Genomic DNA, 18937 nt, shown 5'->3' on the forward strand with positions numbered 1-18937 from the left:
CAATGACAAACATTAATTCTTGTTTTTTGTTGTTGTTTTTTTTGTAATTTTTCAAATCATTTGACATTTAAGTAAAGGAAAAAAGTATTTTACAGTACATTCTAGTTTCCTTCTCTTTCCCAGCATGTCTTGCATATTTCCAAACAGGTCCTTTTGCCCACAGATAACCCCTCCCTCCAAAAAAAAAAAAAAAAAGAACGCATTGCCAAAAAAAGAGCAGTAGAGCTGTATTAAGGACGGAGGTGTTTTTGTATTATATGAAGCGTCACTTACGAGTCCAAAACATTCACATAAGTATAGTTTAAAGAGATAAATGAACAAAACATTGTCCCATTGAGTTAAACCTGTAGCTGTATGGTGCGTTCTGGGAAAAAAAAAAAAATTTATAAAAATAACCACCAATGGTTTTCCCTCCTTAGACACCATTTCTCACTTTTCAGATCCTTTGCTTCTTTAAAGGTGTGTCATTTCAATCTGCCCCCGCATCCACGTCGAGAAGACCGTGCCAACATTTTCTCCTTGACTTGTCACGGGAGTCGGAGAGTCCAAACTCCAGATTGATGCGTCTGTATGCACGGGAGACCGTTAGTCACAAGTAGCCGCGTCTCCGTGTGTCCATTTGCAAGCCGTTGTCACTGCCAGAGCAGAAATGGGTTGCATTCCAGAAAAGCTGTTTGATAAATGCTGTTGCTGAGTAGAGTTTGCACAACATGAGCAACACACCTTACAATGTTTTTCTGTTTTTTTTTTTTTTTTTAAGATGACACAAAAAAAGCAAAAAAAAAAAAAAAAAAAAAAGTCCATGATTTTTTTTTTTTTTAATATCAAAAACTATACAACTCTGTTATCTCCTCTTCCGCAGTGGCATGAAAACAGACACAATTACTGATAGTACTTCAAAGACACTGCCACTCATGGAGATGCACACACCCACGTGCACACTCATCATCGCATTCGCACGCTCAAATAAAACTCTTGTTACTTTACATGCAAACAGAACAAAGCAATAATTAAAAAAAAAAATCAAAATAAAACAAAACTTTCAGGAAAAAAAAAAAGTACATCGGCTGGAGCGGGGCGATTATTTTACATTCTTCCTCTGTTCTCTATTTGATGCTGCTAAATTCATTCATAGTAATTCCAGCGCATGGCTGGATGGCCACAACTTTGTCAAGTTGACGCATTGTGATGGGTGTCTCAGACGTTTGGCAGGGGGGGGGGGGGGATACATTTGTCATCTCAGTGTCGGTGAGGAGTGGAAGGGTAACCAGGAGGAGGAAGACAAAGAGGAATAGCGGGAAGAAATCCAGTCGCGGCGAGCGAGCAAGGCCGGGATCCTGTTTATGATGGACGGCAGCAGCTGGGGAGAAGAAAAAAAAAAAAAAAAGAGGAGGGGGAATGAGAGGCTGCATCAGTCATGGTGGTTTAGAACATAAACAATTTCTGCTTGGCATCCAGTTCTGACCAACAACGCTGCTCTCCGGCTCCGGCTCGATGGAACATTCGACTCATCTGCTAAACAAAACCGAGCGCCAAAGCCAGAGGGTCCGGGGTTTGCGAGCTGCTGGCCTGAGGGGGGCAAAATATGGATTTCGAGGCAAGACGTGTATAAACTTCTGTGTGCCACATGCTGTTCTCTGTACATAATATTTGAAACATGCTCTCGACCTATTGGCGCACATCAAAAGCTCAACAATAGCCGTACAGTGAATGCTAACACACCCGGACTGTTTGCAGGCTGGTATTAATCCTTGGTGAAGGTCTCAGCATTTGCTGGGCAACAAGTTATTTATCATTTAACAGGCTTTGTTACAGGGCCAAAAAGATTTCAAAAAAAAAGATTTTGTGTACATCTTTTTGTACGTGATTTAATAACAAAAAAAATACACATCGAGTAATAATTTGAAACAGCTCCCAGTGTAACAAAATACAGTTTAAGTGTAGAGCTAAACTAAACAGCTGATTATTCATCTGACCAATCAACTTCAAGCTAGTTCAAAATGTCATATATGATTTTTGTGTTCAGACTAAAGCATTGTAATTGCAGCCACTTTTCTAACAGAATTCATCACAACTGTAAAGACAAAAATTCAAAGATTAACTGCAGATGAAATTTGATGACAACCAAATATTCAAACCCTCTGCTTTTTATTGCAGAGTTGTTGGAAGGTTCCTGGTAACCATTGATAGTTGATTTAAAGCTTCTTTCAGCTACTCCCTTATTTGCAAGGGGTCGCCACAGCAGATGAATCAGATGGGGAGGGTTGCATTAGATTCCTGATGCAACCCTCCCTGGGATTCGTGTCTCCTCCCAGTCTCCAACCACGGATCTTTTCTGTGTCTAACTACTGAGACTACCCATTCTCTATTAATATATTGCATGCCCACTGAGTGGAAATAACACTTAAAACGTATTTTAAATGCCACAGGAAAGTGTAGCATTTGTCTTTTTTCCAGGTTAAGATCTTTTTCAGAAAGTGGGTACTCTTTACTCCACTATACTCCAGCTATATGCCACTTTATACTGACACACCCTACATGCAAACATTCAGAATCTAGATCCAGGCTGCACAGTTGTCATCTCTCTAACTTTCCACCTTCTTGTCTAAAACTTCCCATCACAGAACAACACAGCAGTTTAACATCTTTGTAATCACCACAACATCTTAGAACCAACAGTTAACTGTACATAAATAAATTATCAATAATTACATTTGACTAGTTTATCTGTTGCCGATGAGGATGAGCGACTTGATATCCATATGCTTTACACCGTATTAGTATGAGCTAGTTCCCCTGTACCTGACTGGTATCTGTGTCCAGTAAATCAGCATTGCACAAGTTAAACTTCTTATGTGAGGGGAGGAAAGGCTTGAATTTGCTGCGTAAGCTTAACCCTCGCTTTATGATCTTGTGGGCAAGTGTTCGTTTTTCTGCATAAATTACGATCTTCAAATTATTTGAAAAAAGTCAAATAAATCTGGCCAGGGGTTAGCCAACACGAGAGAACAGTATGTAGTATCTGATATGCCAAAATTAATTAAGACCCTGCGTTAAGACCCTCTGGTACCATGACAACGTGCTGGTGTGTGAGCTCAGAAGGAAGTTAACACCCATGAGCACCTTCTCTTCATTCTTGGAAAGTGCCTCGGAGCTCTGCTGGGCTCCGTTAGGCTCAGTGGGAGTCAGCCGCTGATAAATTTTTCTCATTAATATGCCAGAGGCATCAGGCCCGCAGACTGATCACAGACCAGTGGCTATTGATCTGCTCTGGCTGCCTGAGGTGGCGCAACCTGCTTGTTAATTAACACAGCTTTTAGAGCCGAGGGGCCAGTGATGGGGGGGGTTTAATGACTCTTATAGGCACTCTGTGTTTATATTAGAAGCACACTTCAATAATAAAGGGAGGTTCAATCCAATGTCTGTATATTTTTTCTGTCATAGAGTTGTTTCTTTGCTTAGTCTTGGTAACACTCACCTTGATGACGGTTTGAATAATCCTCCGCGTATTTTTAAATTTTTTTTTAATTTATTTTCTGACGCTGATGCTGATGGCTCCTTTTGCATCCCCGATGCAACGTGTCCAATTGCATCTTGGTAAATTCCTTCATCTTGCATTCTGTTTATAAAGCCAAATCATCTGGTCCAAACAGGTGTCCGTCAAATGTGGCGTGGAAGAGTTGGTTGGTCCTGCAGTAGTGATGGGGGGGTTGGAGCTTCGATTCACATAGGGAGATGGATGGGAGAATCCAAACTATGTGTTTATCGAAGGTGTAGGAGGGCTTTTTTTTTTTTTTTTGTTTGTTTTTTTTTTGTTGTTGTTTTTTTGGGAAGACAGGGGAGTGGGAAAGCTCCTCTGGAAGATCAAAGACATTCTCAGAAATGTCCTGAGGGCAACATATTACAGCGTTCTGGGAAAAAAAAACAAGGCCAGAACATAGCACAAAAAAAAAAAAAAACGCAAATAGCTTCTTAAGATAAGCGCCCCCCCTCCCCCCAAGAATCCAATCCCAAACCTGTCGGAGATTCCCTGTTTATATCTGACGGTCAGGACTGTCCATTTTGCCTGGAAGATATCAAACTGTTCCAGCTGAGAGAGAGAACAATGGTGGCCGGGGCAGCCTCTGAGTCCCACAGAAACAATTCATATACAATAAACACAGTCACAGAAAAGCAAAAAAAATCTGCTCTGCGGGTTATTCCAGAGAGAAAGTTCCAGAAACAACACTCTCTGCAAAAGGAGGACGAAAAGGTAGGATTCCAACCCCCCCCCCTCCGTCCCTCCCTCACTTTTCATTCCAGACCATTAAAGGCACTCCAGATTGGCCTCTCGGAAGCACTTTTCCAGCCGTCCCTCCACCTATCCATAAATGCTGCAGACAGAAGTGTCCCATTCTCCAAAACAACTAAAAGGGCAAGGTAAAGGTATGATTTTTGAAAAAAAAGGTGCCATTTTCAACACTTTTTTTCTTCTTCATCAATGTCTTCTTTTCTTTTAGATCCAATTTAAAGTGCATGGATGAGGTAAACTATTTCTTCATAGTTGATTTGTCTCTTTTTTTTTATATTTAATCTTTTTTGTTATTTATGATTTTTTTTTTTTTCATAAGAAACAAAAGTCACTTTGCTTCCTTTTTCTTTGTTTTAATCTCTCAGACGGGAACCATTCTGCCTTGAATCTGTTGCATTTGGGACAGCATTCCCTGGACGCTGGTCAGGATCTTGTTCTGGTGCGCTGCGGAGGAGATGCCTATGCGTGCCATGTCCCTGAAAAGGATGGGGAAAAGAGGCCTTTTAGGACCGAGGACAACAATAACAAACACACGGAGGCCTGATCCACATGATGAATTTTACAGCCTTCCAGTGGAAACTGGCCTGACCATTTAACGGCTGTATGAGGAATTTCACTCGCCAAGACGGCAACTCTAATCATGTAATCTTAGCAGAAGAAAAATGAGGATATTATGAAGAAGTGACAAATTTAACTCATGTATTCCTTGCTAAGTATGTCACAGAATACTAAGGGGATCAAATGAAGCAGTTTTCCTGCGTTTCCACATCTTATGCTCAGCTGGCTCATCTGCCAATAGAGTTTTATATTTATGAAAGTGGTACCAAAGTGGTAATTCATCTCTCTTTAAAAAGGTTTAACTCTGTTTCATCAGAAAATTATAGATTTCACATTAACGTGTTCAAAAATGATCTTTTTAAAGTATATAAAATATTAGGTAAACACAGGCGTTACTAATCCTGTCTGCTACTTAAAAACCCAGTCACACAGACCTGGAGACCAGTTGGCAACCACCGGTATTCCCTGTCCGGTTGTAAGTGGTTGCTGCAGGTTGCTGGCAGTCTGTGAAACTGATTGCTAAGCTCCGGTCACGCAGGTCCAGTGACCTGTCAGTGACCCCTGGTAACCACCTGTTGCTAAGGAAAAATGTGTTTGCCCTGACCGGCTGGCAAGTGGTTGCAGAAGGTTGTTGGTGTTGCTAGCTGATATTGGTCACAAATAGGTTCACGGTTCAGCCCCAAAAACCTCCTCGTGATTGCTTCGGTTGCAAACAGATTGCCACAGTCACTGATGGTTTGCATGGAAGATGCCGACTTGTCTGCAAACACTCACCAACTACTCGCTAAGCGCTTGTGAAACTCGGAACAGTCCAACGCAAACCGGAAAGAGACACTGTGTGCTTTCAAAGTAGCACTTTCTGGATCAACTTCCTGTGTTTCCGGTTTGCATCAGACTTTTTCAAGTTTCTCTACCGCTCTGTGGTTAGAGTCACCGCCTTCCATGCAAACTAAGAGCGACCAAAGCAATCACAAGGAGGTGTTTTGGTGCAGCACCCTCTTAGCAAACAGCTGTGTTTACCTATTATTAGATGTTTTGAAGTAGGCCTATTATAAACTGAATAGCATGAGTGTGAAGTTATCAATAAAGTAACAAAAGCATTCATGGATTGACCTACTTTAAAAAAAAAAGTTTCCTATTTCGCCATGATGCTAGGTACTTCTTTTAGTTTTTGATTTAAGTGTCCCCCTTCTCCCTTGCTCACTCACTCTTGTGTCATGTGGACCACTGCCTCTGGAGTTGTGTAGCCGGCAGCTGTGAAGTTGTCACAGTATCTCTCCATGCCGATGGCCTGCAGCCAGTCCTCCACTGTGCCCACAGCCGCGGACACCTCGGGGCTCCCTGGCTCAAGTAGGGTGGTGGCGGGCCTGAAATGGGTGGAGAAAGTGAAGAGTTTTATTTATTTTTTTCCATTAAATTAAACTTCTTGGTGTGTTTGAAGCTGCTGCACTTCAATCCAACTCATAGCCAAAGCCATGATGTATGCAACTGTTTGCACGTGGACAATAAAAGTCACATTTAGATGCTTTTGACCTGGAACATAATCATCTGCATCTTTGAATACCTCTGATTCACCTCAGCTGAAGCAGCGGCACGCACTGCGGGAATTAGTTCCCTCATTCTTAACTATGCTTCTGTGCCGTAGTGTCAAAAACGTGTGACAATTACACCTTGTGCGATGACAGAGAGCTACCCACAAGCTGTAAAAAGCACTAAGCTACATTTCTCTCTAGCTTGTCCTCCTTGATTGAATCAGCAAATGTGTCAGCTTCACAGGTTCTTTTTTTTTGTGTCCCTGTTGTGTTGGTTGCACCCAAAACTGAGCCAAGTCAAACACAGTTCCCCCTCGGTGTGACCGATACAGTTAGTTAATCCTTATTTCACGGAAAACACACAACCTGGGCACACGTCGGTGAATTTTACAGCGTGCTGGAGTCCCTCTTCACATTCAGATATTCATCAGCATTTTTCTCTCCCTCTTTTTTTCGCTGCCGTTTCTACTGCAGCAGCCGTGAAACATTTACACGGGGCCGGTGAGTCTGAGTCAGGCTCGTCCCGCTCTGGTGACTCTTCTGCTCTCAGTCGCTCTTTATCGGTCTCTCCTTTTTAAAAAGGATGTCGAGCTGAGCTGTGAGAACAGGATGTTAGACTCTTTATTAAGTCATCACTACTAAGTAGGTGGAAAAGATTATGTGCAAGGATACCTTCCCAAAAACACTTTCTCTCTCTCTCTGTCTCTCCTTTTTGCTACTGTGGAGTGCATTTAATTTATAGGATTCAGCTCTGCTAATTACTCTACACAGACTCCACTCTCGCTCTCGCTGTGTCCTGTAGGTGTGCGTCTGCGTAATCACACAACCCACTCGCGTGCGCTCACACACTCGTTAAACTCAAACAGACTCCCGCTGGCCTGCGTCGAGTCTGTAAACACACAAAGGTCATTCTTAACACATTTAGCCGCTCAAGAGTAATGGTGTCGGCGATGTAGGGTCGTGTTTGTTTTTAACTCGGTGTAACATTGTAATTCCTCCCCCCTCCCCGTTAGAGCGCCTACATTCCTGAGTGTGAAGCACCATTAAAGCTAGTTTGCAGAGAAATCCATTATGGAGGTTGTTTGTGTTGCGAAGAGCCGCACGGTGCTGGCAGATAATGTTTAATGGTGAATGTAAATACCGGTGAGAGAGTAGGATGCTCTGTGTGTGCATGTGTGTGTGTGTGTGTGTTGGTGTGACCAATCAAATACTATGTGTTATGGAAATTTTCATGCTCTCATACACAACTGTTGAGGAGATGCGGATGAAAAGTATAAAATATGAAAGGTGAACTTGATATGAAGGAGGAGGACAGGTGAACATTTATGTTTCATCTCATTCTCAGAGTCTGCTCTCACGCAGAGCTTCACATGTTGCCTCAGACCCACTCGCCAGATATCTCTCTGCATCTTCAACCGGCAGCTCGACCCGCGGCCCATCACACAGCCATAACAGAAGACGAGTCACCGTGCTGATTCAACCTCACCAAATACGGAGGTTAACTTCAAAATAATCCATTGCACTACCCAAATAATATTGATGTTATGCGCATAGTACACTTTGCTTTACTTTGCAAATGTAGCAGTTAATGTGAGTAACACATTTGCAGCTGTGATTAAATTTAATGGGACATCCCTGCAACACGTTTGCTAATTAGTTCTAAATTAAGTGTAATAAACTTATAATTGTCATATTCCCTGATAATATACATTACCTTATCCACAGCTGCCAAAGCGATCTTATCTTAACAGGCATGAAGCAGTGAACTGATTATTAATTATCTATTTCCATTATGCAATCAGAGGTCTTAGAAGTCTAAATAAGGAAACATAATTTTACTTCTCTTTTAATCACTTTGTGATGCCTCGTATTTCTGTTCATTTGGGGGGGGGGGGGGGGGGTGATTTCTAAAATGATTATTATTTTTGCTTATATGCACATGGACTGATACTGTTTACACCAGAGGCTCTGTGTGAGAACTATTAGAACTGCTCACTGCAAAGACTGAAATATCTTCTGGAAAGAACTGACACCTTTCTCTCTCTCACACACACACACACACACACACACACACACACACAGCCAGCACGAAAGACTGTGTGCCAAGTATTGATTTGATCTAGTGTAATTTAGGATGAGCACAGACACTATGAAACACAGACCTGCTAATCTGTTCTGTTTGCATATGTAAAGCGGCCCATCACATTATGATATTTCCTATCATAACTAATTTCCCAAAGGATAAAAGGCACTTATATGCCTTCCTCTTTTCAGCGTTGCACTTGATCCATAAACCACCTGTGTCTTTATCCTCCCTCTCACCTGACGGTGGTCTCTCCCCCAGTCCTCTTCAGGGTGTTGGGGTTGCGGATCAGTTTGTCCAGCATGTTGACTATCTGCCCAAACTTTGGCCGGTCGGCCCTCTCTCTCTGCCAGCAGTCCAGCATGAGTTGGTGGAGGGCCACGGGGCAGTCCATGGGCGGGGGCAGCCGATAGCCCTCATCGATGGCCTTGATCACCTGGATGGCAGATAAGTGCGGCTGTAAGATGCTTTGTGCCTGAGCTGAATTGTTCTAAAATCTGTAGTTTGATAACTTTGCCATTTTTATAACTTCGCTCTTAATTACTGTACTTTAGGCACCTACACAAGATACTGATTTTGCATATTTTTTTTCCATTTTCATAATTAGTGAAACTACAAATGTGAGCTCACTGTGCCATAAGGAAGAGGAGTACACTGCTGGTGTTTCATCACTGCTGCAGGTAATTTGATTGTATAACTAAGTTAAAATGATGAAGCATTCTTATAAAACTGTTTGACATTACACAGCCTCAATATCACACACTAATTCAGCCTGTGCATTATTCATGCATATGATTACATTAATTCAGACTTACGTCTTGGTTACTCATGTCCCAGTATGGCCGCTCGCCGTATGACATCACCTCCCACATGACGATGCCGTAGCTCCACACGTCGCTGGCCGAGGTGAACTTCCTATAAGCGATGGCCTCCGGGGCCGTCCAGCGGATGGGGATCTTCCCTCCCTGTAATTGAAAGTTGGGCTGATTAATGAAAGCCGACAAGCAAGGTGACAGACGGACCACTGACTCAGCTGGACACATGCTCACTAATACACAAGCACACTCACACTCACCCTGGTGGTGTACGCAGCCTCGGGGTCGTCCTCCAGAACTCGGGACATGCCGAAGTCGGACACCTTGCACACCAGGTTGCTGTTAACCAGGATGTTGCGTGCGGCCAGGTCACGGTGGACGTAGCTCATGTCTGACAGGTACTTCATGCCTGAAGCAATGCCGCGCAGGATGCCGACTAGCTGGATGACTGTGAAGCGGCCGTCATTCTTCTGCAGGGAAAAAGTGAAAAGTTCATCTTTACTGTATCTTTTTGGAATGCGTTCATTCGCTACACAGTGACAATAACTGCTGTTAGGTCAATACAGGAGCACTTGTAAACCTGACACTGTAAACCTAATTTAAGACACACAAGAACAATTAATAGGTTAAAGTTTGCAGAGTATAGTAATAATTTATAGAATACAGTAGTAGTTTGTAGGATATAGTAATTGCTCATAGCGTAGAGCAAGGTACAATATGGACTATGGTTCGAACCCTGGCTTTCTGTGTGATGTTTGCATGTTCTCCGTGTGTGTGCACCAATTTTAATTGGTGGTTCTAAAGTGGGCATTGATGTGATACGTGCTCAAGTGTTTTGAGCAGTCAGTAGGATTAGAAAAGTGCTTTAGAAATGCTAGTTCACCACATTCAATATCTGCCTTTAACTAGTATTGTGCAACTGGTTAATTTTTTATTTTTATTTTTTTTTGCAACACAGCAAGATTATGTACCGCATAAACTTGCTAAGCATCACTAAGATGTGTAGTGGACGTGTAGTGCTGGGAACCCGAGAAACACAAAGTTCCATCCTCCTTGTCAGAAGAAAAGCGAATCGATAAAGGGGAGGACAAAGATTAGTGCGAATGTTTGTGAATCCACGCTTGTAATTTTGGCGGATGACATTACAGAGATAAGATGGGATCAGAATTAGCGCGCAAACACACACATGCACACGTGTGCGCAGACAGAAACGCATGACTGACCCTCAGGAATGCATCCAGCGATCCATTTTCCATGTACTCTGTGATAATCATCACTGGTTTACCTAGAGAGAGAGAGAGAGAGTGGGAATAAGAGTGAGAGAATGAAAGGCAGATGATTATAGATGTAAACGATGCACATCACAGCTTAACGCAGCTGAGGGAGTTCTCGAGGGAAAATGCGTGTGTGTGTGTGTGTGTGTGAGTGAGTGTGTGAGGCCATCCATCTCCGTCCCGTAGTGATTTAATTAGCTGAGTGTTACGGTTGCCCTGACGTCCCCCTTCTTTCCCTGTACATGCAAAGGCATCTCCACTGAAACAAAACACCACACACACACACACACACACACACACACCATCTTGTGTTTATGCAAATATGATCTGACTCTGGGCGCATTATCCAAAGTCTCATCACAGTCACCCACCCAGAATCCCTCTAACTTGCTATTTCTGTCACTCACTGTCCCTTTGCCCTCTTTCTCCTCTGCCAACTTTCGACGCATCTGTCACTCTCCTGCTAGCTCATCTCTGTTGCTCTCTTTTCCCCCCCTCCCCTGCTCATTCTCTCTCTCTCGCTTTTCCTCCCCGAACCCCGCCACTCCTCTCTGGCCTTTTCCACCCCATCCCTCTGTCGTCCCCTCTCCGTCTCTCTTGGGGGAGCGTCTGTGTCTTTATCTGAGCCAGGGCAGGCGGCGGGGAGGGTGGACATTCCCTGGTGAGTCTCTGTCTGTCTTTGTCTCTTAGGATGGGATGGGGGGGGTAGCAGCAGAGGAGAAGAGAGATGAAAAAGGGAAAAGAAGGGCGGCCCACTTGTTTTTGTCCCAAAACGGCAGCAAGCCGGTGCCTAACCAGCCATGGCAACAACACATGCTGAAAAGTGCTGCCACACATTCCTCCTAGAACAGCGTTGTTCTTTGTTTTCCATCTCGAGTGGCACAGTTAACGTGGACTTAAAAGCTTATTGCTTTATAGAAAACTGCTGACTTAAAGCCTCTGCCTTGAGGGGAGGTTGTATGAAGCCTCTCGTGTGCTCCAGCAGAATGCCGAGAGCTGCAGACAGCCAGCTGAGAAGGTGAAGTTCCTCCACTCTACTGCAAGCCTCTGGTCGTGCCAAGAGGCCGTCAGTCACCGCCTTACCCGCCGCGTGATTGGCACGCCATTAATTACGGGGCACTCCGGCGATGCCCTAAAAAGAGGAAGTGCAGCTAAAGTTGGGGGAGAGCGGGGGCCTTCTTTTTTCAGCCATCTTTGTTCCCTTTGTTGCGTGCCTCTGCCCCAGGGCCGCCAGTGATTGACAGCTCTGCAATCAAGTCTGAGGAGCGTCTGACCTGCGACCTTAAACTCTCGCCTTCCCAGCCCCGCCCTCTTCCTTCCAGTCCATTTGCATGCTAATTCCTTGTTTACTGAATACGCCCTGCCGCCTTTGGCAATGAACTCTGGCCAAGGACCCCACCAGTGGGCCGATTATCACCTGCCAACAAAACGGGGAGATGGTGAGGGGGAAAAAAAACGCAACAGGGGGACAATATTGGGGGAACGTTGAGCAAATGTCCTCTGGAGGCCCGGGCGTTTGCAGCGAACAAAGATCTGGGTTTTTAAAAGGAGACCCTTTTTTTTTTTTTAAATTAGCATGCTCTTACTTTATGTAAATCACCCATTAAGCATATCACATCTGATTTCAAGCTTTAATGGATTCTGGATTTTAATTACACACTAACATGATAGAAACATTAAAATATAGCCTTCAAGATGGTGGACTGCAGCCAACAGTCTTCAGTGAGAGATTTTTGCACATTTATGTATTTTAGTGCCTATTTGGAGTTCCTCCATAATTAATAAGCCTTAATTGGCTCTGTTGGACATGCCAGCAAACTGAGGCCAGATTGAGAATTCCTTTTAACTTGATTGTAATGGAGAGTGGGGTGCAATTCAAATAATGGATTTTTAATAGATTCCACTGACACACTCAAGTGTGAAGGACTAATTTGCCCAAACCTTGTGTCAAGCTCTCAAAAGTAAGAGTGGAAGGAGGTGGAGTGGGAGTTATCGGACGCCCTTCTTGCTTTGGCTCACCATCCTTTCGTGCCAGCTCTCGTCGCTGCTGCGTCGCTCATCTGCTTCTCCCTCATCTCTCCCTGTCGCTTTTTTGTTTCCAGCCTCCGGTTCAGTAGTTCTAGCACCCTCTGCTTTCTCTCTCTGTCGTTCTGTCTTTCCTCTCATCCATCAGCTCCTAACTGTCTCCCTGTCTTTTCCTCTCCGGTATCTCTATTTGCACCTTTCCCTGGCAGCCACTTGTCTGTGGTTTCTCTTCCTTCCTCCATCTGTCCGCCTTTTTTCTCTGTCTTTCTCGCTCCGTCGCGGTGAGGTCTGAGAGGTCATTCCCCACGGTGTGAGGTGTGATAGGTGATAAGCAATTCTGCCTGTGCTGCTGTTCACTTTCAGCTCCGGCTGGGCCAAGTGTTTGTGTGTATAGATATATATATGAGTGAGTGTGTGTGTGTAAAAGCAGCGTATACAACAGTGAGAATGGCAGTTTTATCTAGCACAGATAGGGTTGAGCTGTATCACGACACATTAAGGCACTTCATTCATCCAAACCCAGCCAAGACTATATGGTAACACTCAGGCACACATGCATGCAATCAAAGGTACCGGATGTCAGCATGTGCTGACAAGACACCCACACACATACTTATAACCGAACAAATAACATCAGGGGAAGGTGTAAAAGAGGGGGAGAAACGGAGAGCGCCAAGGGCAGGAGAAGGGAGATTTGGCCGGTGTTTTCTGGCCATGCAGCAGCAGATAGAGGAGGGATAGGGTATCACTCCCTAACCCCAAACACATTTACAGCTGACACCATGATTAATGAGTCTGGTGCCGTGCTACAGGGCCTGTTCCTGGACCCATTAGACCCCCTCCCTCCCAACTGCCCAGCTACCTCTAAAACCGCCTCCCCCTCCCCAGCAGTGCTGGACCCCTTCCATCTGGACAGAAACCCACCTGGGGATAGCCAGGATGGGACGCCCGGGCAGTGCTCAAAAATGCAAGCGTTTATCCAAGAATATTGCAAATGTCTGGGTAATGTGTGTACAGAAGCATTAAGATGCACACTTGCACAGAGACGGAGATTTTTAGCGAGTAAAAACTGTTTTTTCCCCATGCTCACCTTTCTCCAAAGTCACCCTGAACTGCAGTTTGTAATGATTTATTGTTATATTTTTTGAGGGAGACAGCAGAAATGACTGCCCTTTAGAATATAATAGTAATTATGTATGTGAGCTGAGCATTATTGCAATTTCCTGGAGCAATTTCACCTCCTCAAAACACTTTCTGTCCCTCATTTGAAACACCTCTCTGTAAAATTAACCCAAATTCCATGCTTGACATACATTTGGTGACCACACCCTCCAGGTGAATGATATTGGGATGATCAAACTGGCCCATGATGCTAGCTTCAGACAGGAAGTCCCTCCTCTGTTTGTCAGTATAGCCAGCCTTCAGAGTCTTTATGGCCACGCAGATCTCCCTCTTGCCCGGCATCTTTAGGCGCCCACTGCAGACCTCTCCAAACTCCCCTGAAACAAACAAACAAAAGAACACACTGTTGAAAATGTGGAGCACTGATACACAAGCACTCTGAGCCACAGACTATAAATCAAATCAAAAAGAAGGAGTGTGTACCTGTGTTTGTGTGTGTTTGTGTGTGTGTGTAGGTTAGAAAGGCTCCACTTTAAACATTGATCAGGGTCTCTAATCCTTTACTCCCCCTCCTCCCTTCACCCACTGGAGCAGAGAGAGGGGGAAATGGATATTGATTCTTTCTCTTTATTATTTTGTCATTGGATGACTTTTCTCTGGCCCAAGGAATAGCATGGACAACATATTTAGCCGCTGTTGATTTTTTTTTTAACTTGTTGACCTCTCTAGAGCCAGACTACATGTTACTGTCTGGAAAAACAATGGGTTTTATTCTCAAAGAGGCCGCGAATGACAGAGAAAGGTATCCTGGCAGGCACAGCATTTGCATGAAACAAATGCAAAATATAATTTTATTCCACTAGGTACACTTTTAACAGAATGGATTGTGTGAGTGGAGAAAAAAAAAACACTTCTCACCAATACCAATCACTTTCTCAATCTTGATACAGGAGGCGTCGATCTCTTTGGCGAACTCACGGACTGCTTGGTTGGGGTCTTCATAGGTAAAGGGATCAACATATATTCTCACTCCTGGGAAACGAAGATTGCAAAAAAGGAAGAAAAGAAAGAAGGAAGGAAGTTAAAACAGCAAAAAAAAAGCAAAGGTTAATTCATTCCGGCTACTACTCTCCATCTGTTCTTTATTTCCATCGTGCTGCAGGCTACACTGCCTTCCTCTATGGATCCTGTCCTCCTCCTCCTCTCTTCTCTCCATACCTCACTTCACACACTGACTCCAGTGCTTTTCATGTCACTGTTGTTGACTCCGATGAAGATGGAGCTCATTAACTTGAAATTTTTGTGGTGCACAAATAACAATGCCGATGACTTGATAATGAGGCGTTTGGAGCATGTTGGGTTGCAAGTACATTAACTTCAAAACTGTTTGTTTTTCCTCCCATTTTATGGGCTTCATTTGTGGTTTAGAGTACACGATGCACACGAGCACACCTGACAGCGCTAATGTTTTACAATTATAGAGTCTGTAGGTGGAGTGTTAACTATGAGTTACCTTGATGTAAGTGCTTCTCTTCATCAGAGTCCTGCTTGGCCTTACTGTACTTACTCCTTCTGGGGGCAAAAAAAGGCAGGACAGTCAGTCACAGTATGTAATCACACATAGGCTTCAAACATACATATATACATATATATACATATATATATATATATATATATATATATATATATATATATATATATATATATATATATATATATATATATATATATATATATATATATATATATATATATATATACATATATATATATATATATATAAAGTTGATCTGTTTATGCTGCCTGCTCTTCTGTAATGCTTTTGAAAACTGCTCATTTGCTTGGGGGGGGGGACTAGCCTGCTAGCTAGGTGTTAGCCTGCCAGCCAGTATGTTCAGGTATTCCCAATGCTGAGCTATTAGCATGGCAGCTCCACATTTTTATCCTGAGACTCTACTAAAGTCCCTTTGTATGAATCACAGTTTTAAAACAATCCTTGTTACATAGTGGCTCTGCAGCCTATCAGTTTATTCTGAAAATATTCTACTTTAGTTTCTGTTTTTTTTCTTCTATTTCCTTTGATTGGCTGCTGCTCACCTGGCTTCCTCAAACAGGAAAAATAAATCTTATCTCTGCCTCCATGTTTCAGGCAAATCCAGATCCACAGCTCTCAGAATAAAACTATGGAGCTAACATGAGCATATGTTCCCATTAAAGAAACGGTTCAAGATGACTAAAGAAATCCTCGTGAGGTGACATGGTGACAACAGCTCGAAACAAGACTGGGGAAAATAAAAGCAAAAAAAAAAAAAAAAAGGAACCCACAGCTGAGCTTTTGGTTCACATTACACACATGCCTTAGATTTGCTGACCTTGTTATTTGAGATTTTGGCCACGTTTAAACATGATCATTCACAATTGTAATATTATATATAGCAAAAATACTGATACCCTTTAAGATTGTGTACACAGTTCTGAGGTGGTTTTACACAAAAACTATATTACTTTTTAAAATACAATGCATTTTTATGGATTAAATAAACAAACTGTATACCAGCTCCAATATGCTGTTGTTAATGCAACAGTAAAAATTTACAGAAATTATGTAATTATGTATTAGTTCAGAGTTTGTCGATAATAGTTTTACTTTTGTATCAAAGTCAATTGAGATATCGGCCAGTATTGAAGGTTTCTGAAGGGCACTGAGCATATAACAACAACATGGAGAAGAGAAGCTAGACGAGTATAAAAGCTATAAATCAATTCTGGAGAAGATGCACTTAAATCCCTGCGAATCCCTCTGGCTGCCTGACACCTGTGCTTATATTGACGTGTTGGGTCAGTGGTGGAAATGACCAGATGTGCGAGACATTGTCCTCTTCTACGGCTGTGTAATGATGGTAAACGGCTACGTGATTACAGTCCCTCCCCACAATCACAGGATGAACGCAGCAGCACAATGACAGTGGCCGTCACATGCATATAAAAAAGGCTGAGACAACCACCTGCTTGGCTGCAGAGAGAGGCAATCACATGGAAAAGAGAGCACACACACACACACACACACACACAGAAACGCACACACAATCAACAACCCCCCCCCCCCCCCCCCCCCCTCCTCACTCCCTATCATTCACAGCACCAATACACACATGCAAACAGTGATTTGGTTGATTCAGGAATCAACACAAGCCATTAACACCCCCCCTTCCCCCACTGCCACATCACACATACAAACCTTTTTTTTTTTTCCCCCCACAGGATATATGCACTTGCACCCCTAACACATACACACAGAAACACACAGTGTGTGTGTGTGTGTGTGTGGTTAACACCCTGAGGTGAGGCAGCCCCATCTGCATGTAATCCCATCTGTGTGACGGTGCTTTGTCCTGCTCGCTGGTTAACACCCTGAGATTGGGTCACTGCAAATCCACCTGATGCCTCTCTGTCTCACCCTCCCTGTATTCTATCTCCTACTTTTCCCGCTTATCTCATTGTCCACCCTCCTGTCGCTCTCCCTCTCTCTCATTCTCTTCGCGGCGGTCAGCAAGGTGCAGCAGGAGAAAATAACTAGCGGGCAGGATTACAGCCACTAGCTGAGAGATAGTGGGAGAGGGACGGGGGTGGGGTGGGGGAGTATGTGAGGAGCAGGATGGAGGCAGAGGACAGGGAGCGAGGGGTCGCTGATTGCATCTCTTCAGCTGTCGGAGCTGTCAATCACGTCTCCGGTGTGGCGAGTCATCACTCATCCGACGTGAGCGAGTTGCGCTAGCTGTCTGGCTGTGCGTGTGTGTTTGTGTGTGTTCTTTTGAGTGACTTCCATTTCCTGACAGCTACTTTTCCTGGCACTAAGTAAGACATCCCTCATCTATGTGCCAAGAGAGAGAGACAGAAAGCAGAAGGGACAGAGAGGTGGGAGGACGGGGTGGGGGGCTGGGGGTGAAGCTCACCGTCGACTGATGACGAAAGCACTGATGAGGATGAGGAGGAGGACCACGCTGCCCACCACTGACACCAGCAACACCGTGGAGTTGGCCCCGTCGCCGATAATGGGAGCTGGGACTATTGGACAGAAAAGAGAAAGGGTTGGAGAGAGAAAAAAAAGCAAAGTCAGAGTAACTGATATCCCTCCTGCCTCCCTTCCTTTGTTTGTTCCCTCTCCCTCCATTTTACAGTTCTGATCATCAAGTCCACTGTTTGGCATGCTTCATTGGGAGACAATGATAACCCATTAGGATGTGTGCTTGACCGTGTCATTATCATGCGCTGCTGTCTCTATCTGCATTACAAAAGGGACACCTGGGCTTCTAGTGGATCTCTGTAACCCTCTGTGTCATAGCTGACAGGAAACATTATGTGAAAATATATTTCCTGGACAAAAGCTGAACACTAAGAAAATGCAGACAGCTGAGATTAGATTCGATAGATTACATATTATTATTGGAGTGATGGCGAGTAAAGTCTATGAGTGTTTACCGCTCATAGACTTTACTTAGGGGCCACTCAGCTAATTTCCATTTTTCTTCTATGGACCACTCTTATTTTGAATGTTCAATCGAAAGCGCTGCCTTCCTTACTGGGTGGTCAGATTGCTGTTATAGGGGGTTGATGTCGTTCAGCTTCTCTCTAAGGAGTCGCTCACCCCCTGGGTGGACAGACCACCTTGCACTTGGAGGCCAAGTCAAAAATGGCCACCATAAACAGAAGCTGCAGCAGCTGGACAACCAGGACTACCGTCACCAGCTGCAGTTCAAGACAACGGAGGTAGTATCCGATCAATGAGGATCTGCCTGGAGAGGCAGCTTATTACAGAGTATGTATGATTAAGCTTTAATTTATTTAGGAAAGCCTGGATGCACCTCCTTTGTTGTGCAAGCATATACACATGCATGTACGTGGCCAAAATGCATCTAAAGCTCTAGGAATCACTGGATGGACTGAAGGGTTTATTGTTTTGTTTTGTTCTTCCTGAAAAAAACAGATTTCCATTTACATGACACACAGTTTTCCCCATTAATTTCCCCTCACAGGAGCTGTAAGATCATGTTATTCCACTCTGTCTTACAGCATTTGATTTATTTTGTAACAGCTTGTCCCAAGGCTTTTTTTTTTTTTTGCTACTCAGTATCAAATGGAAATCTTGGGAACCAGTGGGATCTCCACTAGAATTTCAAATAAACTTCTTGGGGTCTGAACAAGTTTTGGCTGCACTCTGTATCACTGTAGTAAGTGAC

The 18937-nt window shown here is 43.7% G+C and overlaps 1 protein-coding gene across 3 annotated transcripts in view; it reads right to left on the reverse strand.

Annotated features, from left to right (window-relative positions):
- Nucleotides 1-3765: 3765 nt before the first annotated feature.
- epha4l (eph receptor A4, like) overlaps nt 3766-18937 on the reverse strand; it is a 58040-nt gene continuing 42868 nt past the window's right edge. For 2 of the 3 annotated variants that reach the window (XM_030743699.1, XM_030743701.1), the window contains 10 exons: nt 17654-17765; nt 15214-15272; nt 14619-14732; nt 13892-14077; nt 10503-10564; nt 9540-9749; nt 9280-9429; nt 8704-8900; nt 6058-6216; nt 3766-4767 (listed from right to left, as the gene is read on the reverse strand). In XM_030743699.1, the coding sequence (XP_030599559.1) occupies nt 4653-4767; nt 6058-6216; nt 8704-8900; nt 9280-9429; nt 9540-9749; nt 10503-10564; nt 13892-14077; nt 14619-14732; nt 15214-15272; nt 17654-17765 (1364 nt within the window). In that variant the 3' untranslated portion in view covers nt 3766-4652. The remainder of the gene's footprint in view (nt 4768-6057; nt 6217-8703; nt 8901-9279; nt 9430-9539; nt 9750-10502; nt 10565-13891; nt 14078-14618; nt 14733-15213; nt 15273-17653; nt 17766-18937) is intronic. The other variant, XM_030743700.1, reaches the window with a different exon arrangement.

This window comes from Archocentrus centrarchus, chromosome 13 (genome assembly GCF_007364275.1).
Source record: "Archocentrus centrarchus isolate MPI-CPG fArcCen1 chromosome 13, fArcCen1, whole genome shotgun sequence".
Lineage (NCBI taxonomy): Eukaryota > Metazoa > Chordata > Actinopteri > Cichliformes > Cichlidae > Archocentrus > Archocentrus centrarchus.